General features: G+C 34.3%; 2 protein-coding genes across 3 annotated transcripts in view; one reads left to right on the plus strand and one right to left on the minus strand.

Annotated features, from left to right (window-relative positions):
- LOC131952337 (uncharacterized) overlaps positions 1-5519 on the minus strand; it is a 30784-nt gene extending 25265 nt beyond the window's left edge. The window contains exons 1-2 of one of the 2 annotated variants that reach the window (XM_059314952.1): positions 5195-5396; positions 1196-1254 (exon numbers count right to left, since the gene is read on the minus strand). In XM_059314952.1, the coding sequence (XP_059170935.1) occupies positions 1196-1254; positions 5195-5240 (105 nt within the window). In that variant the 5' untranslated portion in view covers positions 5241-5396. The other variant, XM_059314953.1, reaches the window with a different exon arrangement.
- A 646-nt stretch (positions 5520-6165) lies between these two features.
- On the plus strand, positions 6166-11472 carry LOC131952346 (uncharacterized). The gene is made up of 6 exons (XM_059314962.1): positions 6166-6292; positions 6778-6870; positions 8106-8206; positions 8834-8936; positions 9776-9982; positions 10462-11472. Exons 2-6 carry the CDS (start codon positions 6789-6791, stop codon positions 10677-10679), a joined length of 711 nt encoding a protein of 236 aa, XP_059170945.1. The 5' UTR covers positions 6166-6292; positions 6778-6788; the 3' UTR covers positions 10680-11472.
- The last annotated feature ends 7918 nt before the right edge of the window (positions 11473-19390 follow it).

Below are 19390 nucleotides of genomic sequence, written 5' to 3' on the forward strand. Positions count from 1 at the left end.
TTAATATGTTATGAATGCATTTTGAAAATATTTCTAACCCAAGTAACATGGAGAAGATCGAATCAGAGAAACGGAAGGTTATTATATTGGTCGAAGGCTACAGATATAGACAGGACAGAGCAAATGCTGATGTGAGTACGACATGGAGATGCTGCAAGAAAGATGGCTGACGAGGACGGATGAAAATGCTGAACGATGTTGTTCTTTCATCATCAGAACACAATCACGATCTTGATCCGGGAAAAATTGAAGCAGCGAAAGTTGTATCGGCTATACGAACACGGGCAGTGGAAGGGGGGGGGGGGGACCAAGGCAGATTATACAACAAGCCAGAGAAGGAATTTCGATGGAAGTAGCACCTCATTTGCCGGCATACGTCGCTTCACAACGTGCAATTGAAAGACAGAGAAAACGCAAGCAGCTGCCATACCCAAATCCACAGAACGTTGCAGAGATAACAATTCCTGAACCTCTTCAAACGACAACCAGAAGCTTCAAAGAACAATTATGTTCAGCTGAACCGAAGATTGCAGGCGATTGCTTCAACCTATGCTAATGATTCAATGATGGACTACCTACGGGGTATAGCCCACAACTTAGCAATATAAATGCAACTATAAAGAAACGTTTTATTAATTAATTAAAATAATATTAATTTTCATTTTGTTACATTTCATTTCAGTTTATATTCTCACTTTAGGCCTATCATTTAAAATCTTTGTATGTGTTATTAGATTGCGTTTTGAATAATTGTACCAGTTTTTTAGTTAAAGAAACTAAACAATTAGTTTTTTACTGAAAATTAATGAAACAATAAAGAGTTAACACCAAACGATGCCTTCTGATCTGAGTTAATTTTCTTGTTTTTATTTATTAAATATGGTTTTTCGATTTTTAGTTTGCGCTCTTATGTCGGCGCTCTTTTGTCGGGAAATTAGTGCGCTCTTATGTCGGCGCTCTTATGTCGGCGCTCTTTTGTCTGCGCTCTTATGTCGGCGCTCTTTTGTCGTGCGCTCTTTTGACGGGGTGCCATATATATATATATATATATATATATATATACTTTGTCTCTTGGGGGGGGGGGGACGCACCCGGTGCCACCCGACCTAGCGACGCCACTGCCACAGGTAAACATGACCCCCTCATTACCCGTGTTAAACCTACCACGCATGATAGAAGTTTTAAAACTACTCACTTGTGCCATTTTGATAAAAGCAAGCTGTCTAGACATACTGCGAAGAAACTGTTGTAAAACTGTTTAGAAGAAAATGCAAATAGATTTAACGAAATGTCCCCTATAACTAATCCACAATACTTGGTATTTAAAAAAATAAAACGTGTAAGGGAGGTAATCCACTCAATAAATTTTAAAATACCTATTCTCTGTATTTTCGTGTATTTAGATACTTTCTTCTGATTTATGTTAACTTAAAATCTTTTGTAGTTACAAAGTAATGTAAAATAATATACTATCATATTTCATAAATTATCTTCATAAAGTGATGTTTTTTTAAAATAAAGACATAAACTATAGAAAGTCAGATAGTGTTGTTTTATCTCTAGCGATGTAAAATAATGTAATAATGTTTTGATCTTCCGTAACAGTCGGTTTAAAAATCCCAGTACACTTAATTTTTTAAAAATTGATGTTTTTTAAACATGGCATGCGATTAAAGTATAGTTATATTTTCAATTTTTGCATTGAATAGTTTCAATTTAAATGTAATTTAGAATTAGTTTATCAATTTAAATATTTAAAAAAATAAACAACCCTCATCCTCTCTTTCAAGTCACCCTGAATGGCCAAGTAGAGTAAAACAATAAACGTCACAACAATTGTTTTCCATGATAAAATACGCAATCGTGGCGAATGGCGTTTAGCCTAGTATTGTATTAATATTAAATAATATAAAAGTAGTATATTAGGTCCCTTTTGGAGCGAATTTGGGTGGTGGATGCGGATGCGTATGCGGATGCGGAACAAAGGCTATATAGGAAAATACTCACCCAGCCTGGGACAACGACATATAGCAAAATACTCACCCACCTGGGTAAGTGGGTGAGCAGCCTGGGACAACGAGATATAGTAAAATACTCCCTGGCGGAGGGTGAGGTACATCCACATATAGCAAAATACTCACCCACCTGGGTGAGGCGGATGGGAAGCCTGAGACAATGAGATATAGTAAAATACTCACCCACCCTAGGGTGGGGGATGCGGATGCGGAGTAGGTCAGTAGGTCACCACCGGTGACCTTGTGACGTAATCACTGACCCTGTGACGTAATCATTGACATAGTTAAGTAATTTTAATGCGTTTTTTAATTAGTTTAATTTTTATTAACGAGTTACGTAATTTGATTATTTGTTTACTTTTTAATTATTTTTATTGAGTAGTTACGTAATTGGATTTTAATTTTTTTAATTTTTAAATTTTTTAAATTTTATTTTATAATTAGTTTGAATTTAATTTAATTACTTTGTTTATATTGTGTAATTTTTATTGACGTCACCATCTTCTTATTATCGTACTTGACATTGAGTATTTTTCAAACCTAATTTAAATGTGAATATTTTTAATCAAATCAGTAATACACACACACACACACACACATATATATATATATATATATATATATATATATATATATATATATATATATATATATATATATATATATATATATATATATGTATATATATACAAATATATGTATGTTTGTATATATAACTTACTTCCGCTATAGTTAAGTTACTTGAACTAGTAAACGATGATAAATTACACAATGTTTGCTAGCCAAATGAAAAATGATGCAGCCTACGTTAATAAATTATGAACTTTTTGAAGAATTCGGATCCGTAACAGGTTGTCGTAAACGTCATTGCAATCAGCGTTTCTTCGAGGCATCACTTCGGGTAGGATGTCTACCGCCACCGCCCCCCCCCCCCCCCGAACGAAAAGGAATTTATATAGAAAACATAGACTTTTACCAGTGTCCACCCACCCGGAAAATGTTGACCGCCCCTTCCCCGCCCCGAAAATATCAAGTGCCCCTCCGCCCCCACCCCTCACCGGAGAAAAACGTCTGGAACAAACACTGATTGCAATATTAACATGGCTTCATTAACAGCCTATGCCGACCGTTGATTTATTTTATTCAATTGGTAGTAAAAAAAAAATATAATCGTTGTTGCGTTTTTGGGTCCTCTTAGTATTTTAAAATCGTAAAGCCGCCATGATTTTTGTAATCAAGTGGGATCATGTACATAACCATTCATTTAGTTTAAAAATTTGTATTGTTCTAAAGCTAACGAGATTTTGAAATTTAAGGCGAGAGAGACCGAGACCTACACGCGCTGTTGATAATCTTGAGTGCACATTTAAATCAATTAAATTCGCGTTGAATTTTAGTTTGTTTTTTTCTATTGTAAGCCGCGCAGCTTAGGTCGTAATTATATTTTAATGCCCCAAAACCACGTTTCGGCTTAAATTATTCGACTCTTAAGTCTAACCAGCCGCTTTTTACATTTAAAAAAATCGTACGTCATAATGTGGTCTTGTGAAATAGAATCTGTAGAATATTCTTCAACTTGAAGACAGCTTGTCGCCCATGAATATGATATTTTGTTTGATACGATTGGGGTAGGAAATTATAATAATATTAAATTACAACCGACGTTCTAAACAACGGTATTGTTGAGTCAGTGAAGCGCTGCTTGTTATTATTTTTATTTTGTCTGAGGATTGTATGACAGAGATGGTTTAATGTAATGGCAAATCCTTTAAAAGCAATCAAACATGTTTTTGTTTTAGTCTTGATTGGTGTTTAATTCAGTTCGGATCTTAGGTTTAAGTAAACGTGTTAAGTATTCTACAAGAGTGTGAGGAATCAAATGGTTTTGGTAAAAATGAACGAGATAAGGATAGAACATTTTTAGCCCTTTCTTCTTCTTCTTCGTTCTTAATTTTCGTGTTGCAAGGGATCCCCTCCAACACAATTAAGGATATGTGTCAACTGGTTATGCGCCATTGAGGCCATTGACTCCGATTTCAGCCTGCTTTTCTTTTTGGATTTGCTTCCATAGCCGTTGTCTAACCAAAAAACAAATTACATTATCGCTGGTTAAATTTGATAGCAGAATTAGTAAAACGGCTATCGTCCCCATTAGTATTAGTTAATTTGATTATTTATTTATTTAAAGGGTAGTGCTTATTTCAGTCAACGAAAGAGGAAATACTTAATGCGATTGCATTGACATTCGATGAAATATACACTGTGCGTATATCTCCTTTCGGTTTAGGTGAATTCTACGTGAAAAGTTTTGAAAAAATCGGTCAGGTAGACCTTATCTTTTTCAGAAATCAGAAACAGCGTTAAGTAAAACCCAAAATTAGAGCTAATCAAGAGAATAAGATTATTGAGCTCGATGTTAATACTTCCTCTATATGCCCACTCTGTATACGAGAAAGGAAAAACAATCCAACAGAATTTTAATCAGTTTTCGTCAATCATTTTCAGACCATTGAGGAAAAAAACTATGTCTAAATGTATACAAAATGCGCTGCATTTAAACCATTATACCATTAAGTTTCGTATTTTAATAATTTTTTTTAGTTTGTCCAGTACAAATAATACCCTTTCATATCGATCCAAGTTTTCCTCCGTGTTTTGGGTTTGTCTATGTTTTAATACTTGAACATTTTGAAACTACAGCAGACCCTTCCAGCTATTTGACACCTACAAAACTTCAGTTCGCGTAAGGTAGGAGAAGGGGTAGGGGGTAGTTGGGATTGCTGACAAGTGTCCTTTTGTCGTGGGTCCTAGTAATTTACAAACTAACACTCAATGGTCCTTGTTGATGTTGTTTTAAATACAACTAAAACAAAATCTAATTTTAATAATAAGTCAGATTAAATAAAACCTGAAAAAAATAGCATATCGCCTATGAATATAATTTGTTTGAAAGGATTAAAATCTAATACCTAATTGCTAATCCGCAGGACGGAGTATTATTAAATTACAAAATTACAATATTATTAAATTACAGCCGACGTTCTAAACAACGGTATTGTTGTCTTTCAGTTCGTCGAAGAAAAAAAATCTGAATTATTTAAGGTGGTAGGCTGTTGAAACATTAAGGTGGGGGTGTGTATGTGTGTATACTTGTGGAATTAAAGTATTTTTATACATACCCTTGGCATTTTTTTTTATTATCACAAAAGCTACTAAGAAAGTCATCTCTATGATTTATTGATGTGCAATGTTGTGAAGTTTTTTTGTAAGGTAAGTCTAGACTACAGGCGTCACTGTGACTGAACGACTACACAGTAACTACACAAATGCGCATTTTTATTCTACCTCTTACTTAGGCCTACAATGAACCTATTTTCATGACCTACATAGTTAGCCAAGTGACATGAATTATTAACCGTCATTGAAAGCTTGAAAGCTCTAAATATAGATTCATTAATAAAAAAAAATCCTGTTTTTATTTTTTTGTCCTATAACCAATCATCACTTGCCACGAATTAAATGATATTAATTTCAGGGATTTTCCTATTCGTCTTCGTGGAACAAAAAGTATCAATTTTTTTCGGATTTTCAAATTTATCTTAAATATAGTAACGGTCGCATTGACCAAAGCCATCGTTAAAGTTTAACGCTATAATGAATGGAAACTTTGTGAGTATTTTACTCCTTAAGTAAAAAAAAATGCAAAAAAACTAGAAGAAGCAAAAAAGTATGGCTTGTAAATTATGCTTGAGATTAATTATTTTTTGTATTAGTTTTAATGTAGAAGAAATGCAGAAATTATTTGTTTGTGTGTCACCCATAGTCAGCACCGCAGAATGAAGATCTGGGTCGGGTCGATCTTAAAAAAGAGAATCGATATTTCTTTCTTTTGTTAGTTTTAATACGCTCTTAAAATTTGAAAATACCGTAAACTATGAAAAATTATGGCAAATAAATAATAGCATGCTGTAAGCTGAATGACTACACAAAAAACGCCATTGAAATGTCATCTTAAATATTTTTAATGCTGCATTCAACATTTGTAATCGTAACTATTAAATCAAATATATTTATTTTTTGACGATTACTTCGAGAAGAATTCCCGATGAGTTTATAAACTGATGTCATATTCTAAAATTATTCTATTTCTGAAAAATAAAACACGTAATCGAGGTTTCTAGAAAGTTTCGGTTTGATGGACCTGGTATATAAGAGCTTGTTTGTCCCGATGTAAAACACTTTGTGACGTATAGTAAATCACAGTTTTAGCACTCAAGGTAATTGTAATTAAGTTATTCATTGTTTCGATATTTAATTTTTTGAAAGATAATTTAATACTAACCTAACGGCTAACTACTAAACTCGATCTAGGATATCTAGATTCTTGATAGATCTATAAAAACTTATTAATACTATACACTATACTAGATCTAGTAATAATTAAGTTATTTATTATTTCGATGTTAAATTTCTTAAAAGATAATTTAAAACTAGATCTACTTATTATTCTACTAGATCTAGATCTTGATTTTTTAATCAATTTAGCTAGATTCTAAAAATATCTACTAGATCTAGATCTAGTAATAATTAAGTTATTTATTATTTCGATATTTAATTTCTTGAAAGATAATTTAATACTACATCTTGCTAGATTCTAGATATCTACTAGATCTAGATCTAGAATCTAGTACTACTAGAGAATCTAGATCTAGATCTAGATCTAGCCTACAATGTTTAAAAAAAGGTTTTATTATAATTTTAGACACTTATACAATGGAAATGGAGATAAGCTTTGACAATGCTATAAAGAGCTACAAAGATGACTTTGTGAGATTCAGTGTCGGTAACCGTAAAGGTAGTGTTTGTTTACTTTACATCATCATCTTTAGTATTACAGTTTTCATCATCGGCTTGTGAGGACTGATAAAGTGTATTCAAGTCGTTGCCTACAGAGTTTCTTCCAGACTTTTTTCTCCGGGGGTGGGGGGGGGGGGGGGGCGGAACTTGATATTTTCGGGGGGGGGGGGGGCAGACACTGGTAAAAGTATATGTTTACATGAATTCCATTTTGTTCGGGGGGGGGGGGGGAGATAGGCGGTATTCTTTCTTCGGGGGGGGGGGGGGGGGGCTTATCCCCCCATCCGAAGAGATTCCTGGAAGAAACTGGTTGCCTAGTGCGTTATAGCAATGTGCCGTATAGCAATGTGCAATTATCTGAATTAAATAGGTTGCTTGCGACTGACGCATATTAGTTCGGTCCAGTTGTTATGTTGTATTTTTAGAATAATCTAGAATATACTACAGTTGAATTATGAATTTGGTAGAACAAAGCCTCTAAACTTTAGCAGTCGTTGTTTTGTACGTAATAAAATGCTACAGCTGGCGATGTATCACATATGCATCTAACAAAATGCCTGCAAAATCGTACTCGATTGGTAGATGCCTATTCTGTTTTGTTAGTAAATGTTACGTCCCTTGAAATTTTTTATATCACGGTTACTTCCCTTGAATACTCAGTGTTTTTACCGTGTTGTGTAGCTGGTGTAAGCCCCTTAGACAGTTAACTAAAGATCGATGCAGAGTTTAGACGTGTCATCTGAGTTGTTTTACGTGAACAAGAATACAAAACTAAAATTACCTCAGAGAACTGTATTTGTTCGACTTATGGACACTAGTAATAAAATATCAACAGTGCTTTGATCACTAGCCCTAAGAGAAAGTATAGACCATCTCTGCACAGATCATTTGCAGCACTATGAATTACCATAGCGCAGAACTGAAATAATATTGAAACAATTAGATTTTTATATTAAAGTGATAAAGATATATCTAAACACCAATCCATTGAAAATCCTTCCCATTTACGTTGGCAAAATGAAACGCACCCCCCTCTCCCCCAATCAGAAAAGATCGGGCGCTGAATTACTTTTAATCCGCCTGCACACCCCCCCCCCCCTCCAGTTAAGCCTCTATAGCCAGGTCGTAGTTGCATCCAGTTTTTATCAGTAAGATCCATTAATTAATTTTCTCACAAAGTGAAGAACAGATTTTTAAAAAAATTAGAGAGTTTGTATACATTTTATATTTCAGAACAGGTTACGCATCACGAAGTAAGAAACCTGAAATTAGAAGTAAATAATGTCGATTGGAAAGAAATCAGAAACCTTACGGAGAAAGGTGAATCTACACAGGTATGATCACAGCGTTTTTTGATAATTGTTATAACTGGGGACAATTTATCCTAGACTTATCTTCATCTCCCGTTCGTGCCCAAGACACATGGGCAGATGAATTGTGGTTGTTTTAATTAGGTACCCATCAGAGTTGGGTGGATTCAGGGAGGTTCCACTGATTTGAACCCGGATTCAAACTCGTGACTCGCGGTTTAGTAGTCTTTGCCGCTAGGCCACGGCGCCCCTTGCACAAATGTTGTGTTTCTCTCAAAACATTCAGGAGTTCATGGCTCGTCGGGAAGACATTGGTTCACTACACTGTTTAGTGCACTATCTAATAGTGCTGATCACACTATCCCTTCATATGCCGAGGTCTCTGAAGCAGATGAACTCTATTTCATCTGCCAAATGTGTCTTGGGCACGAACGGAAAAAGAAGAAATTGAATTCTTTGTGAGTATCATATTTTAGTATATATCGAACGTAGTTGAACTTGTCAAAAATCATCGTAGAGATAGTTATCATTCTTAGAGTCCCATCTAGTTTTTTTTTTGTATTTACAGAAGCATTTATACTTTAAAATTTTGTTGTTAAATGCCTTACTATTTTTAAAGATAACGAGACATTTCACCATTCTAAAATCTAGGTGCACATTAAAGGACAACAGAAAAATCTCTATGGACAAGTTACATCTGAACATGACCTAGACACACTCAAGAGTGTCGTCATTAAGGAGGGTGTTCTCAAAGGTGTGTATATCATACACATACATTTACTTTTCTTTTTTTTTTCGAATTTCCTCCGACATGTTATTTAATGCGTCATTTTGCTTTGAAAAATTCGCTTTAGTATTATGTTTTCATCATCAGCTTTTGAGGACTGATACAGATTTACAATAATAATACTTCTTTCAGCCTTATACTTTCATTCATTTAAGATGGTTTACTTATACATAATACAAAAAGTGTTGTTTAAATTTCACTTTTAATCCTGATAAGTAAATTGGAATAAAAAAAGAATTATATATATATATATATATATATATATATATATATATATATATATATATATATATATATATATATATAACGTATATATTATAAAAAATTAATTAATTATGTTGAATAATTTACACAGAAAATTATTTTATAGAATAAAAAAACTATTTGCCTTTAGTTCGTTTCATGTAAGATTAATATTATAGTTGGAATTAGTCATGGAATTGATAAAATGCTATGTGGTAGATAAATCAAAGCCCGCGTAGACACTGGAGTGCACTCAAATTACTTGACGTTTTTGTTTTCAGTTTTACACAGAAATATCTAAACTTTGCTCGTTTAGGTTCTAAAAAATACATTTTACTATTAAAAACCACCTTAATTAATATATTTATGACTAAAAAAATGTTTTTCTATAGTTTCTCTAAAGTCTCATCCCAGTGTTTTGCGTCAATGATAAACAACTAAATCTCTAGCTCTCAGAAATGACTAATCTTAAATTTGTCGTCTGTAATAACTACGTTTACTCCAATATAAAATATAGTATTTCTTTTAAACAAAACTATGTATTTTTACATTTTGATATCAAGGGCTTGAAAACATAGAGGTTACAATGGAGCTTCCACTACCTGAAGATGTACAGAAATTTCTTGGACAGACTGTGACCATCGACCCGAGAAAGCAGGAAAACAAATTGGAAAACAAAACGAAAGTTACCTTGACAAGTGGGACTGAGCATGTTAGCAATGCACACGGCGCCACAGCTCAAATAATTACAAGTGTACGGAAGTACGAAGGTATTGTGAGACTGTTTGCTGCTTCGTTCAATACAATAAAGTATTACATGTCAACTTGTTATGCGCCATTACATAAGCATATGAATATGCATATATTCATATAGGCCATTGACTCCTAGTTCAGCTTACATTTCTTTTGGGATTTGCTTCCATAGCCTTTGTCCAACCAAGAACAAGCTACAAGAATTTTTACCCAGTGTTATTCATGAAATATAGACTTATTTTTATTTATGTTTAACTCATCTGGAAACATCTATAGAATTTAAGGACAAATAACATTTTTAAACTAATTATTTACGATACTAAATTTAAAATACTAATTAAAAAAAAGGCTTATTAATCCATACAGTTTTGAGACATTATTCATTAATTTAATATGGAGATTATAAGTTCATCATTATTTTTTGTTTCAGTAGAACTTACATCATCATTATTTTTTGTTTCAGTAGAACTTACATCATCATTATTTTTTGTTTAAGGGGAGTTTTCATGTGAAGTCTATCCAAGTGGAAACGTATTGCTTTTTGACGGTGACAGAGCTCGCTCTAGTCCAGAGTTAAAGGAAGTTATAGCAAAATGTCCTACCGGCTTCAAGACTAACGGGAGTGACTTTTACTGGATAATGAAAGGAAAAGTTAATTTTACCTGGGAGGTTGATCATGGTCATGACTGGAAACATAATGAAGGGAAAATGTAAATGTGTCGATTTCTACAAGAGGTGTGGTTTTACATTTGTGCCGCAACATTTTCTATAGATTTTTTAAAATATATTTATTACAGAATCAAAAAAAATTATTCAAAACATGTTTTTGTCTATTAATTTTGTTATATATGAAAATTAAGTTCAATTTCGAATGTGAAGATTTCTACAAGAGGTATCGTATAACACTTGTGCAACATCCTCTTTATGTTTTTATAGATTATATTTTTATTTTTTTACTTTTCCAAACATGTTTCTGTCTGTTAAATTTTGTTGTATATAAAGATTAAGTTCAGTTTCGAATGTGTATATTTCTACGAGTTTAACACTTGTGTAACATCATCTTTAAGGTTTTATACGCTTTTATTTTTTACTTTTCCAAAGCATATTTTTGGCTGTTAATTCTGTTGTATGTGAAAATAAAGTTCAATTTCGAATGTATAGATTTCTGCAAGAGGTGTAGTTGTGACACTTCATACTATTTTGTAGTTTTTTACTTTTTTATTTTTCTAAACATGCTTTTGGCTGTCAATTTGTTCTATATCAATTTTGACTGTAATTTAAAACATATTTTTGGCTGTTAATTCTGTTGTATGTGAAAATTTAGTTCAATTTCTAATGTACAGATTTATACAAGATGTGTAGTTGTGCCACATTCTATTTTATATATTTTAAAAAAATTTCTAAACACGTTTTTGGCTGTTAATTTTGTTGTATATCAAAATAAAGTTCGCTTTTGACTCTAAGTTAAAATGAAGTTTAATTAATAAAATCTAACTTTAAAATATCATTGATTGTGTTATTTTGATGACGTTGTTAAAGCAACCACTGGTTTTATTAGGGCGAGCCGGTTCACATGCGACCATCAAGACACTAGGAAGGATTATTGTTTTAGCTTTGTTTTGTGTCAGTAGCGGTAAAGTAAGACTCGAATGTTTGTGGTGCATTCAAAAGTTCCGACCTATTCAACACGTGTGCTACTGCATGACGAAATAAAACAAACATAAAATCTTTTATAATAACAAGCTCTGAAGTGTACTGAAAATCTAATATATAAAGTTCAATTTTGTATTTCGTGGATTACAAAGGAATATAAGAAAACCGATACTTCCATTGCGTCAAGTTTTAAATGTCTAAAGTGCTCATCTTCATGTTTTGGTCGGTCGCACCAGAAAGTTATTTTATAGACACCTGCACCAAACTACAAGAAGATATACCATTTTATATAATACTAGCCGTCCCGGTTTGTGTTGTGTTAGTGTTGTGGTTGTGTTGTTTTTGTGGTTGTGTTGTGTTTGTGTTGTGTTTATATTTTGTTTGGTTTTTTTGTGGTTGGGATTGCGTTTGGATTTGGTTTGTTTTCGTTTGTTTTTTCGTTTGTTTTTTTCTTTGTATTTCTGTTTGTGGTTGGGTTTGTTGTTAGGTTTTTGTTTTTGTTTATATATGTAATTGATGTGCGTTATGTTTGCGTTTTTTAGTTTTGGTTGGTTGTGGGGTTGGGTGGGCAATGCCAGGTATATGATGATTACTAAACACACATGTAATGGTCCTTAACAGATAGATTTTTCACAGAGGCCAGACCAGGGCCTGTCCGGGACGGCTAGTAAGAACATAAAACAAACATGTTTTACTTAAAGAGGTTTGGTTGCTTATGAGATATCTTACATATGGGGTCAAAAAAATTAAATACACCCAGACAAAAATATATTTGAATACATATACACATACTTACCAGTGGAATATATATATATATATATATATATATATATATATATATATATATATATATATATATATACGAGAAAAATGGCCCGTTGAGGAAGGATACACCGGGCGCTAGGTTGATAGTGCTGTCCTCTTTTCTCTAAACTAAAACCAACCCACCCCCCCCCCACCCCCCCCCACCCCACCCCCAAAAAAACATGTCTACCGTCCCATTCAACGAAATATAATTATATACTTTTTCCAGTGTCCGCCCCCTCCCCGAAAATTCTACCCCCGCCCCCGAAAATTTCAAGTACCCCCACCCCTCTCCGGGGAGGAAAAAGTCTGAAAGAAACACTGGTGTCGCGCTTAGCCACTACGCGAAGAATTGCATTAAAGAAATTGCGAGAAAACCACTTTTTAGATTAGACACATTAATTAGGCGGTAATTTTATTATAGAGTATCGATGACGAAACCACCCCACCCCACCCCCCCCCCCCACACACACCACCCCCCCCCCCCCCACCCCCTACCCCCCACCCCCACTCCTAAAAAAATCATGTCTACCGTCCCATTTAACGAAATATAATTATATACTTTTTCCAGTGTCCGCCCCCCTTCCCGAAAATTCTACCCCCGCCCCCGAAAATTTCAATTACCCCCACCCCTCTCCGGGGAGGAAAAAGTCTGAAAGAAACACTGGTGTCGCGCTTAGCCACTACCCGAAGAATTGCATTAAAGAAATTGCAAGAAAACCACTTTTTAGATTAGACACATTAATTAGGCGGTAATTTTATTATAGAGTATCGATGAAGAAATTTCTTTTGAGTTGGGGAGGGGGGGGGGGGCTCAGACGTTCTTACGCGGGGGTGGGGCTTCGCCCCTACCCGAAGAATTGTATGAAATAAACTCTTCACGCAAACCACTTAGATTAGACAACATTTCCTCTTTATTCAATGTTTACGCCAGAATCAATGACGTCATTATATTACTGTGTGCACTTTCCGCCTTGAGATTATTTTCAACTCTGTGCTAAATGTGTCGACGTCATACTTCGTTTTTCGAATTACTATGCATGTTTTTAAATTGCTTGTGTTTTCTCTAGAGCGTTCTTGTCAGACAGATAGATAGATAGATAGATAGATAGATAGATAGATAGATAGATAGATAGATAGATAGATAGATAGATAGATAGATAGATAGATAGATAGATAGATAGATAGATAGATAGATAGATAGATAGATAGATAGATAGATAGATAGATAGATAGATAGATAGATAGATAGATAGATAGATAGATAGATAGATAGATAGATAGATAGATAGATAGATAGATAGATAGATAGATAGATAGATAGATAGATAGATAGATAGATAGATAGATAGATAGATAGATAGATAGATAGATAGATAGATAGATAGATAGATAGATAGATAGATAGATAGATAGATAGATAGATAGATAGATAGATAGATAGATAGATAGATAGATAGATAGATAGATAGATAGATAGATAGATAGATAGATAGATAGATAGATAGATAGATAGATAGATAGATAGATAGATAGATAGATAGATAGATAGATAGATAGATAGATAGATAGATAGATAGATAGATAGATAGATAGATAGATAGATAGATAGATAGATAGATAGATAGATAGATAGATAGATAGATAGATAGATAGATAGATAGATAGATAGATAGATAGATAGATAGATAGATAGATAGATAGACAGATAGATAGATAGATAGATAGATAGATAGATAGACAGACAGCGAAACTATTATTATATATATATATATATATATATATATATATATATATATATATATATATATATATATATATATATATATATATATTTTTTTTTTTTTTTTTCTTACAGGTGGACGAGGTACGGGTGACAGAATGAGATGCCGCACCGAGTGACACCTCGCTACGCCACTGCCGCTATGCGGTCAAAGAAGTCAAACGTGTAGGCTAGTAGGTTAAAAACTGCAAGAAGGTGATAATTATGCTAAAAACTGTTGATTATTATTAGTCTTTGTAGAACCTCGCTGTTCACGATATTTTTAACACTACGTGTATAAGTGTTAACATGTAATTATATAACATATAATTAACATATAATTTTATAGCTTTTTATATTAATGGGAACTAGATTTAAGTTGATTGGACTGTGACTTTACACCACTCTGGACTAGCTTTTAAAATGCTCCATCGGAAAGATGAAGTAGAGTTTATGTGTTACTTGACTTCAACTTATGGTGGTCAGCTTTATGCCGAGCCGCCTTTACTTTCTCAAACGTAAGTCGGGTACCCACTAGAGCTGGGTGAACTCAAAGACGTCCTACAGTCGCAGATCCGAACTGATATTCGAACTCGAGACCTTAGGGTTAACAACCAAACACTCTACCATTCGACCATGTCGTCCCTTTTCGAATATGTATGGACGGTAAAATCATCAGTAACCAAATGCGATACGGATAATCCAAAGATATTAAAAGATTAACAAAGAAACGCCCTAATACACCTCAATCAGATAAAACTGTATGGGGGGGGGGGGGGGCCCACAGATCTGGAGACCACAGTCCAGGTTACCCACGACATCAGACTTGCTATCTAACTCCTTCGATATCAATAATATAAAGACAGGCGAACAAGAAGAACATAGTGTTTACACACTGATAAACGATTACGTCGATCTCCTGTTACACAAGGGAAGCTAGTCTAGAAGAAATTTCATGCACAATAATACAGGAGGGGGAGGGGCGTTTTAAAAATATAGTGCACACAAAGCTTTATATTTTATATACATTACCTTCCTTTGCAGTGTTTATTCCAGATTTTTTCTTCGGGGGGGGGGGGGGGGGGGGGGGGGGGAGGGGGGGCGGGGGGGCGGGGGGGAGGGGGGGGCGTTGGGAGGGGGTGGGGTGGAATCGGACACTGATAAAATTATGTTTTCTACATAAATTCAATTAAGAGATTCCTGGAAGAAGCTCTGTTCCATTGGGACACATTGTCGCCAACTCGTTAAAACATCGTTAAAACATCGGACTTCTTTTTGAAATTTCTTTCTTTTGGTTGAGTTGTTTCCATTTAATAAGGGGATGTAGCAAAACCAGTGGCGTCGCTAGGTCGGGTGTCACCCGCAAGATGTCACTACCCCCCCCTCCCCCTTTTTTGTGTTTGCTCTGTAAATTTTACAGTTTATCTATAATCTGTTAATCAGTTGTTAATACAACTGGTTGTAGCATTGTTTTCTCTATAGTTTACATCATGGTGTCACTATCTCACTCCCCCCCTATCCATGTCGGGATTATCATTATGTACTTGAAATACTTTTAAGCTCCAATTAACCATTCATTGAACTAGCAAAAACGTATATTGCAATTTTTTTTCTAGGTGTAACCCCCCTCAATGGTGTCACTCGGGGTGGTCCGCAACCCCCGCCTCGCGAGGCCTCTGAACAAAACAATGTCTACATTGTTAACTGTTGGGATTGATTTTGCAGAAAAATAAGAACAATAACTCCCTTATAGATCGAAATTATTTCTTGATCAAAATCGAGAAGCGGAGATAATTCAGTATATATTGATATTCTAAAAGAAAAACACAGGTTGCTTCCCTCGGCAATGGTGTTCGAGGACGACTTGTGAAAGTAAGAGATATCACGTGACAACAGTGGCATAGACCCCCTCGGTATATAGAAAAAGTATGACGGGGGGTGTAAATCGAAAGTTTGAGGTGGGGGGGGGGGGGGTGCAAATCGAAAGTTTGAGATGGGGGGGGGGGCGGCAAATCGAAAGTTTGAGGAGGGGGGTGCAAATCGAAAGTTTGTCCCCGGGTAAAAATTGGAACCTCCTTTTAACGATCCTGGCTACGCCACAAATGACAAGGATATATTTATTGCTATGGGGTCATCAATAAATGACGTCATGCTTTTTGGACGATTTTTACCTCCCCCCTCCCCTTCGTGCTTAAGACACATGGGCAGATGAAGTGTGGTTGTTTTACTTAGGTACCCACCAGAGTTGGGTGGACTCAGGGACGTTCCACTGATTTGAACCCGGATTCAAACTCGTGACTTTCGGGTTAGTAGTCTAGCTCTTAGCCGCTAGGACACGCCGTCCCTTGCACTACCACTATGTTCCTCTCTAAATATTTAGGAAATCATCAATCTGGAAACATGATTCGACGGAACGACATTGGTTCACTACATTGTTTATTGCTCTATAAAATACATAAGACGACTCGAACAAACGATACTAAGACGTGACAATATTCAGTGGCGGAACTAGAAAAAAAAGGCTACCCCCCGCAAAAAAATTTTTGGCCCCCCCCCCTATATATATATAATATATATATATATATATATATATATATATATATATATATATATATATATATATATTATATATATATATATATATATATATATATATATATATATACATATAAGTAGCCCCGCTTCTCAAAATTTTGAATAGTCTATTACCTGAGTATTTTAATCTATTTTATAGCAATGTGTAACCACTCTGAGATAACGAACCTGACAACAATAAGTCCGAACTCATTTCGGGCCTGCAATAATCGTGATTACAAATGTTTGTATTTACGTTTTTATGTTTACCGACAATTGTGACAAATGTTGGCTGGTCAAAATTATATAAACAGGTAAGCTTGATTTTGAAATGGTTTCTCGCGTTATGTTTATTTTTATGATTTTTCGTATTTATATTATTAGTTTTGAATACATTCATTTTTATATCTATAGGATTCTTTAACATGCTTTATTTAAATAATAATTGAGAGAATAAATGGCTTTTTAATTTACATAGTACAAAACTATTTAAATGAGCTTTATGGGCACCCGTGTTTTGATGAAGGGCAGTAAGTCATGGAAGTAGTGTGAATGTTTGCCTATTTTTTCAAAGTAGAGCTCTTATTGATTTTATATTTTTTCTACGCAACAGTGTGTGTTAGTTACTTTAGAACAATCACTGCTATAGTAGACCTGTTTGTTTTTTACAAAACTACTATCAAGGTGCACGAAAAACATTATTTATGAAAAGAAAATTCATTGTTTTTTTGGTCGGAATTGCGCCCCTAAATGTCGTGGGTCCCCCCCCCCCCCCCCCCCCGCATTGCGGGGTCTGGCGGCACTGTAGTTCCGCCCCTGACTATATTCACGACCTCACCCTGACCACAAAAATACACAAGACTACACGAACTTTCTTCCCCGACAACAAAGAAACACTGAAACGTCACATTTTTGCGTACCACGTCACACAGCCATGATTTTTTATTTATATAAATCCTTTCACAACACACATACTGTCGTACCCTATCTTACACATCATAACAATACCGTTTATTTATCTACTGTTTTTTGGTCCTGCGTATCAATACTATAGTAATAAACTTAGATAAGCCTTGTTTTATATAGAAGATTAATTTTTATTGTATACAAACAACGGTAAAGAGCTAGACTGTTAACACAAGAGTCTCGAGTTCGAATCCGAATTCAAATCAGTGGAACGTCTCTGAGTCCACCCAGTTCTGATGGGTACCTAACTTAAGTTAGGGAAACAAAAGCGGCCGGGTATAGTGCTCAGTGTTTCTTCCAGACTTTTTTCTTCGGGGGGGGGATGAAGTGATGCCTGGACGAAACTCTTCTCATGCCTAGGTCTCTGAAGTAGATGAACTCTACTTCATCTGCCCCATGTGTCATGAGCACGATAGGGAATATGTGTGTATCATATTTTCAATTTTCGTATATCTCGAACGAAGTTGAACTTGTCAAAAAATCGTCGGAGAGATAGTTCTCATTCTTTTTGTCACATCTAGTTTTTTTTTTAATATTTAAAGAGGCATATTTTACTGTTAAATTTTGTTGTTAAATGCGGCACTATTTTTAAAAGATAACCAGATTTTTCACCATTCTAAAATCTAGGTGCACATTAAAGGACAACAGAAAAAACCTCTACGGACAAGTTACATCTGAACATGACCTTGACACACTCAAGAGTGTCGTCATTAAGGAGGGTGTTCTCAAAGGTGTGTATATCATACACATACATTTACTTTTCGTTTTTTTTCGAATTTCCTCAGACATGTAATTTAATGCGTCAGTTTGCTTTGCAAAATTCGCTTTAGTATTATGTTTTCATCATCGGCTTGTGAGGACTGGTACAGATTTACAATAGTAATACTTCTTTCAGACATATATTTTCATTCATTTAAGATGGTTTACTTATAGATCTAAATAATACAAAAATAATACAAAAAGTTTTGTTTAAATTTCACTTTTAATCCTGATAAGGAAATGTGTAATTAAACGGTGATGCGATGTTCTGCATAGAGAGGAAAAAAACGTAAAAAAAAAAAGTAAAATGACAATTCTCTTTTTCGGTAAAGTTGCTTCAAGGTGTATTGACTTACAATTAGAGCTGATATGAATTTGGAATAAAAGAATTATATATATATTATATATATATATATATATATATATATATATATATATATATATATATATATATATACATATATATATATATATATATAATGTATAATGTATGTATCATAAAAAATTAATTAATGTTAAATAATTTACACATTAAAAATTACTTATAGAATAAACAAACTATTTGCCTTGAGCTTGTTTCATGGAATTAGTCATGGAATTGATAAAATACAACGTGGTAGGTAAAACAAAGCCCGTATAGACACTGCGGTGCACTAATGTTACATGACGTTTTTGTTTTCAGTTTACCATTGAGGTCGAATCTAAAAAAAAGGAAAAAATCTACTTTTTTGCGCGTTTATGTTCTAGAAAATTAAGAACCATCTTAATTAATATATTTATGACTTTAAAAAATGTTTTTAAATAGTTCCTCCGAGGGCCCATCCCAGTGTGCTGTGATATGATAAACATCTAAATCGGTGGTTCTTAGAAATGACTAATCCTAAATTTGTCGTCCTATAATAATTAC

This window comes from Physella acuta, unplaced genomic scaffold (assembly GCF_028476545.2).
Source record: "Physella acuta isolate Inbredline_101_S28 unplaced genomic scaffold, ASM2847654v3 ptg000867l, whole genome shotgun sequence".
NCBI lineage: Eukaryota > Metazoa > Mollusca > Gastropoda > Physidae > Physella > Physella acuta.

Bases quoted from the DNA above. Each gene is read 5' to 3' on its own strand.
- LOC131952346 (XM_059314962.1), top strand. From the start codon at position 6,789: ATGGAAATGGAGATAAGCTTTGACAATGCTATAAAGAGCTACAAAGAT. The intron at 6,871-8,105 runs GTAGTGTTTGTT...TTTATATTTCAG, and splicing joins CAGTGTCGGTAACCGTAAAG to AACAGGTTACGCATCACGAA. The intron at 8,937-9,775 runs GTGTGTATATCA...TTTGATATCAAG, and splicing joins TAAGGAGGGTGTTCTCAAAG to GGCTTGAAAACATAGAGGTT.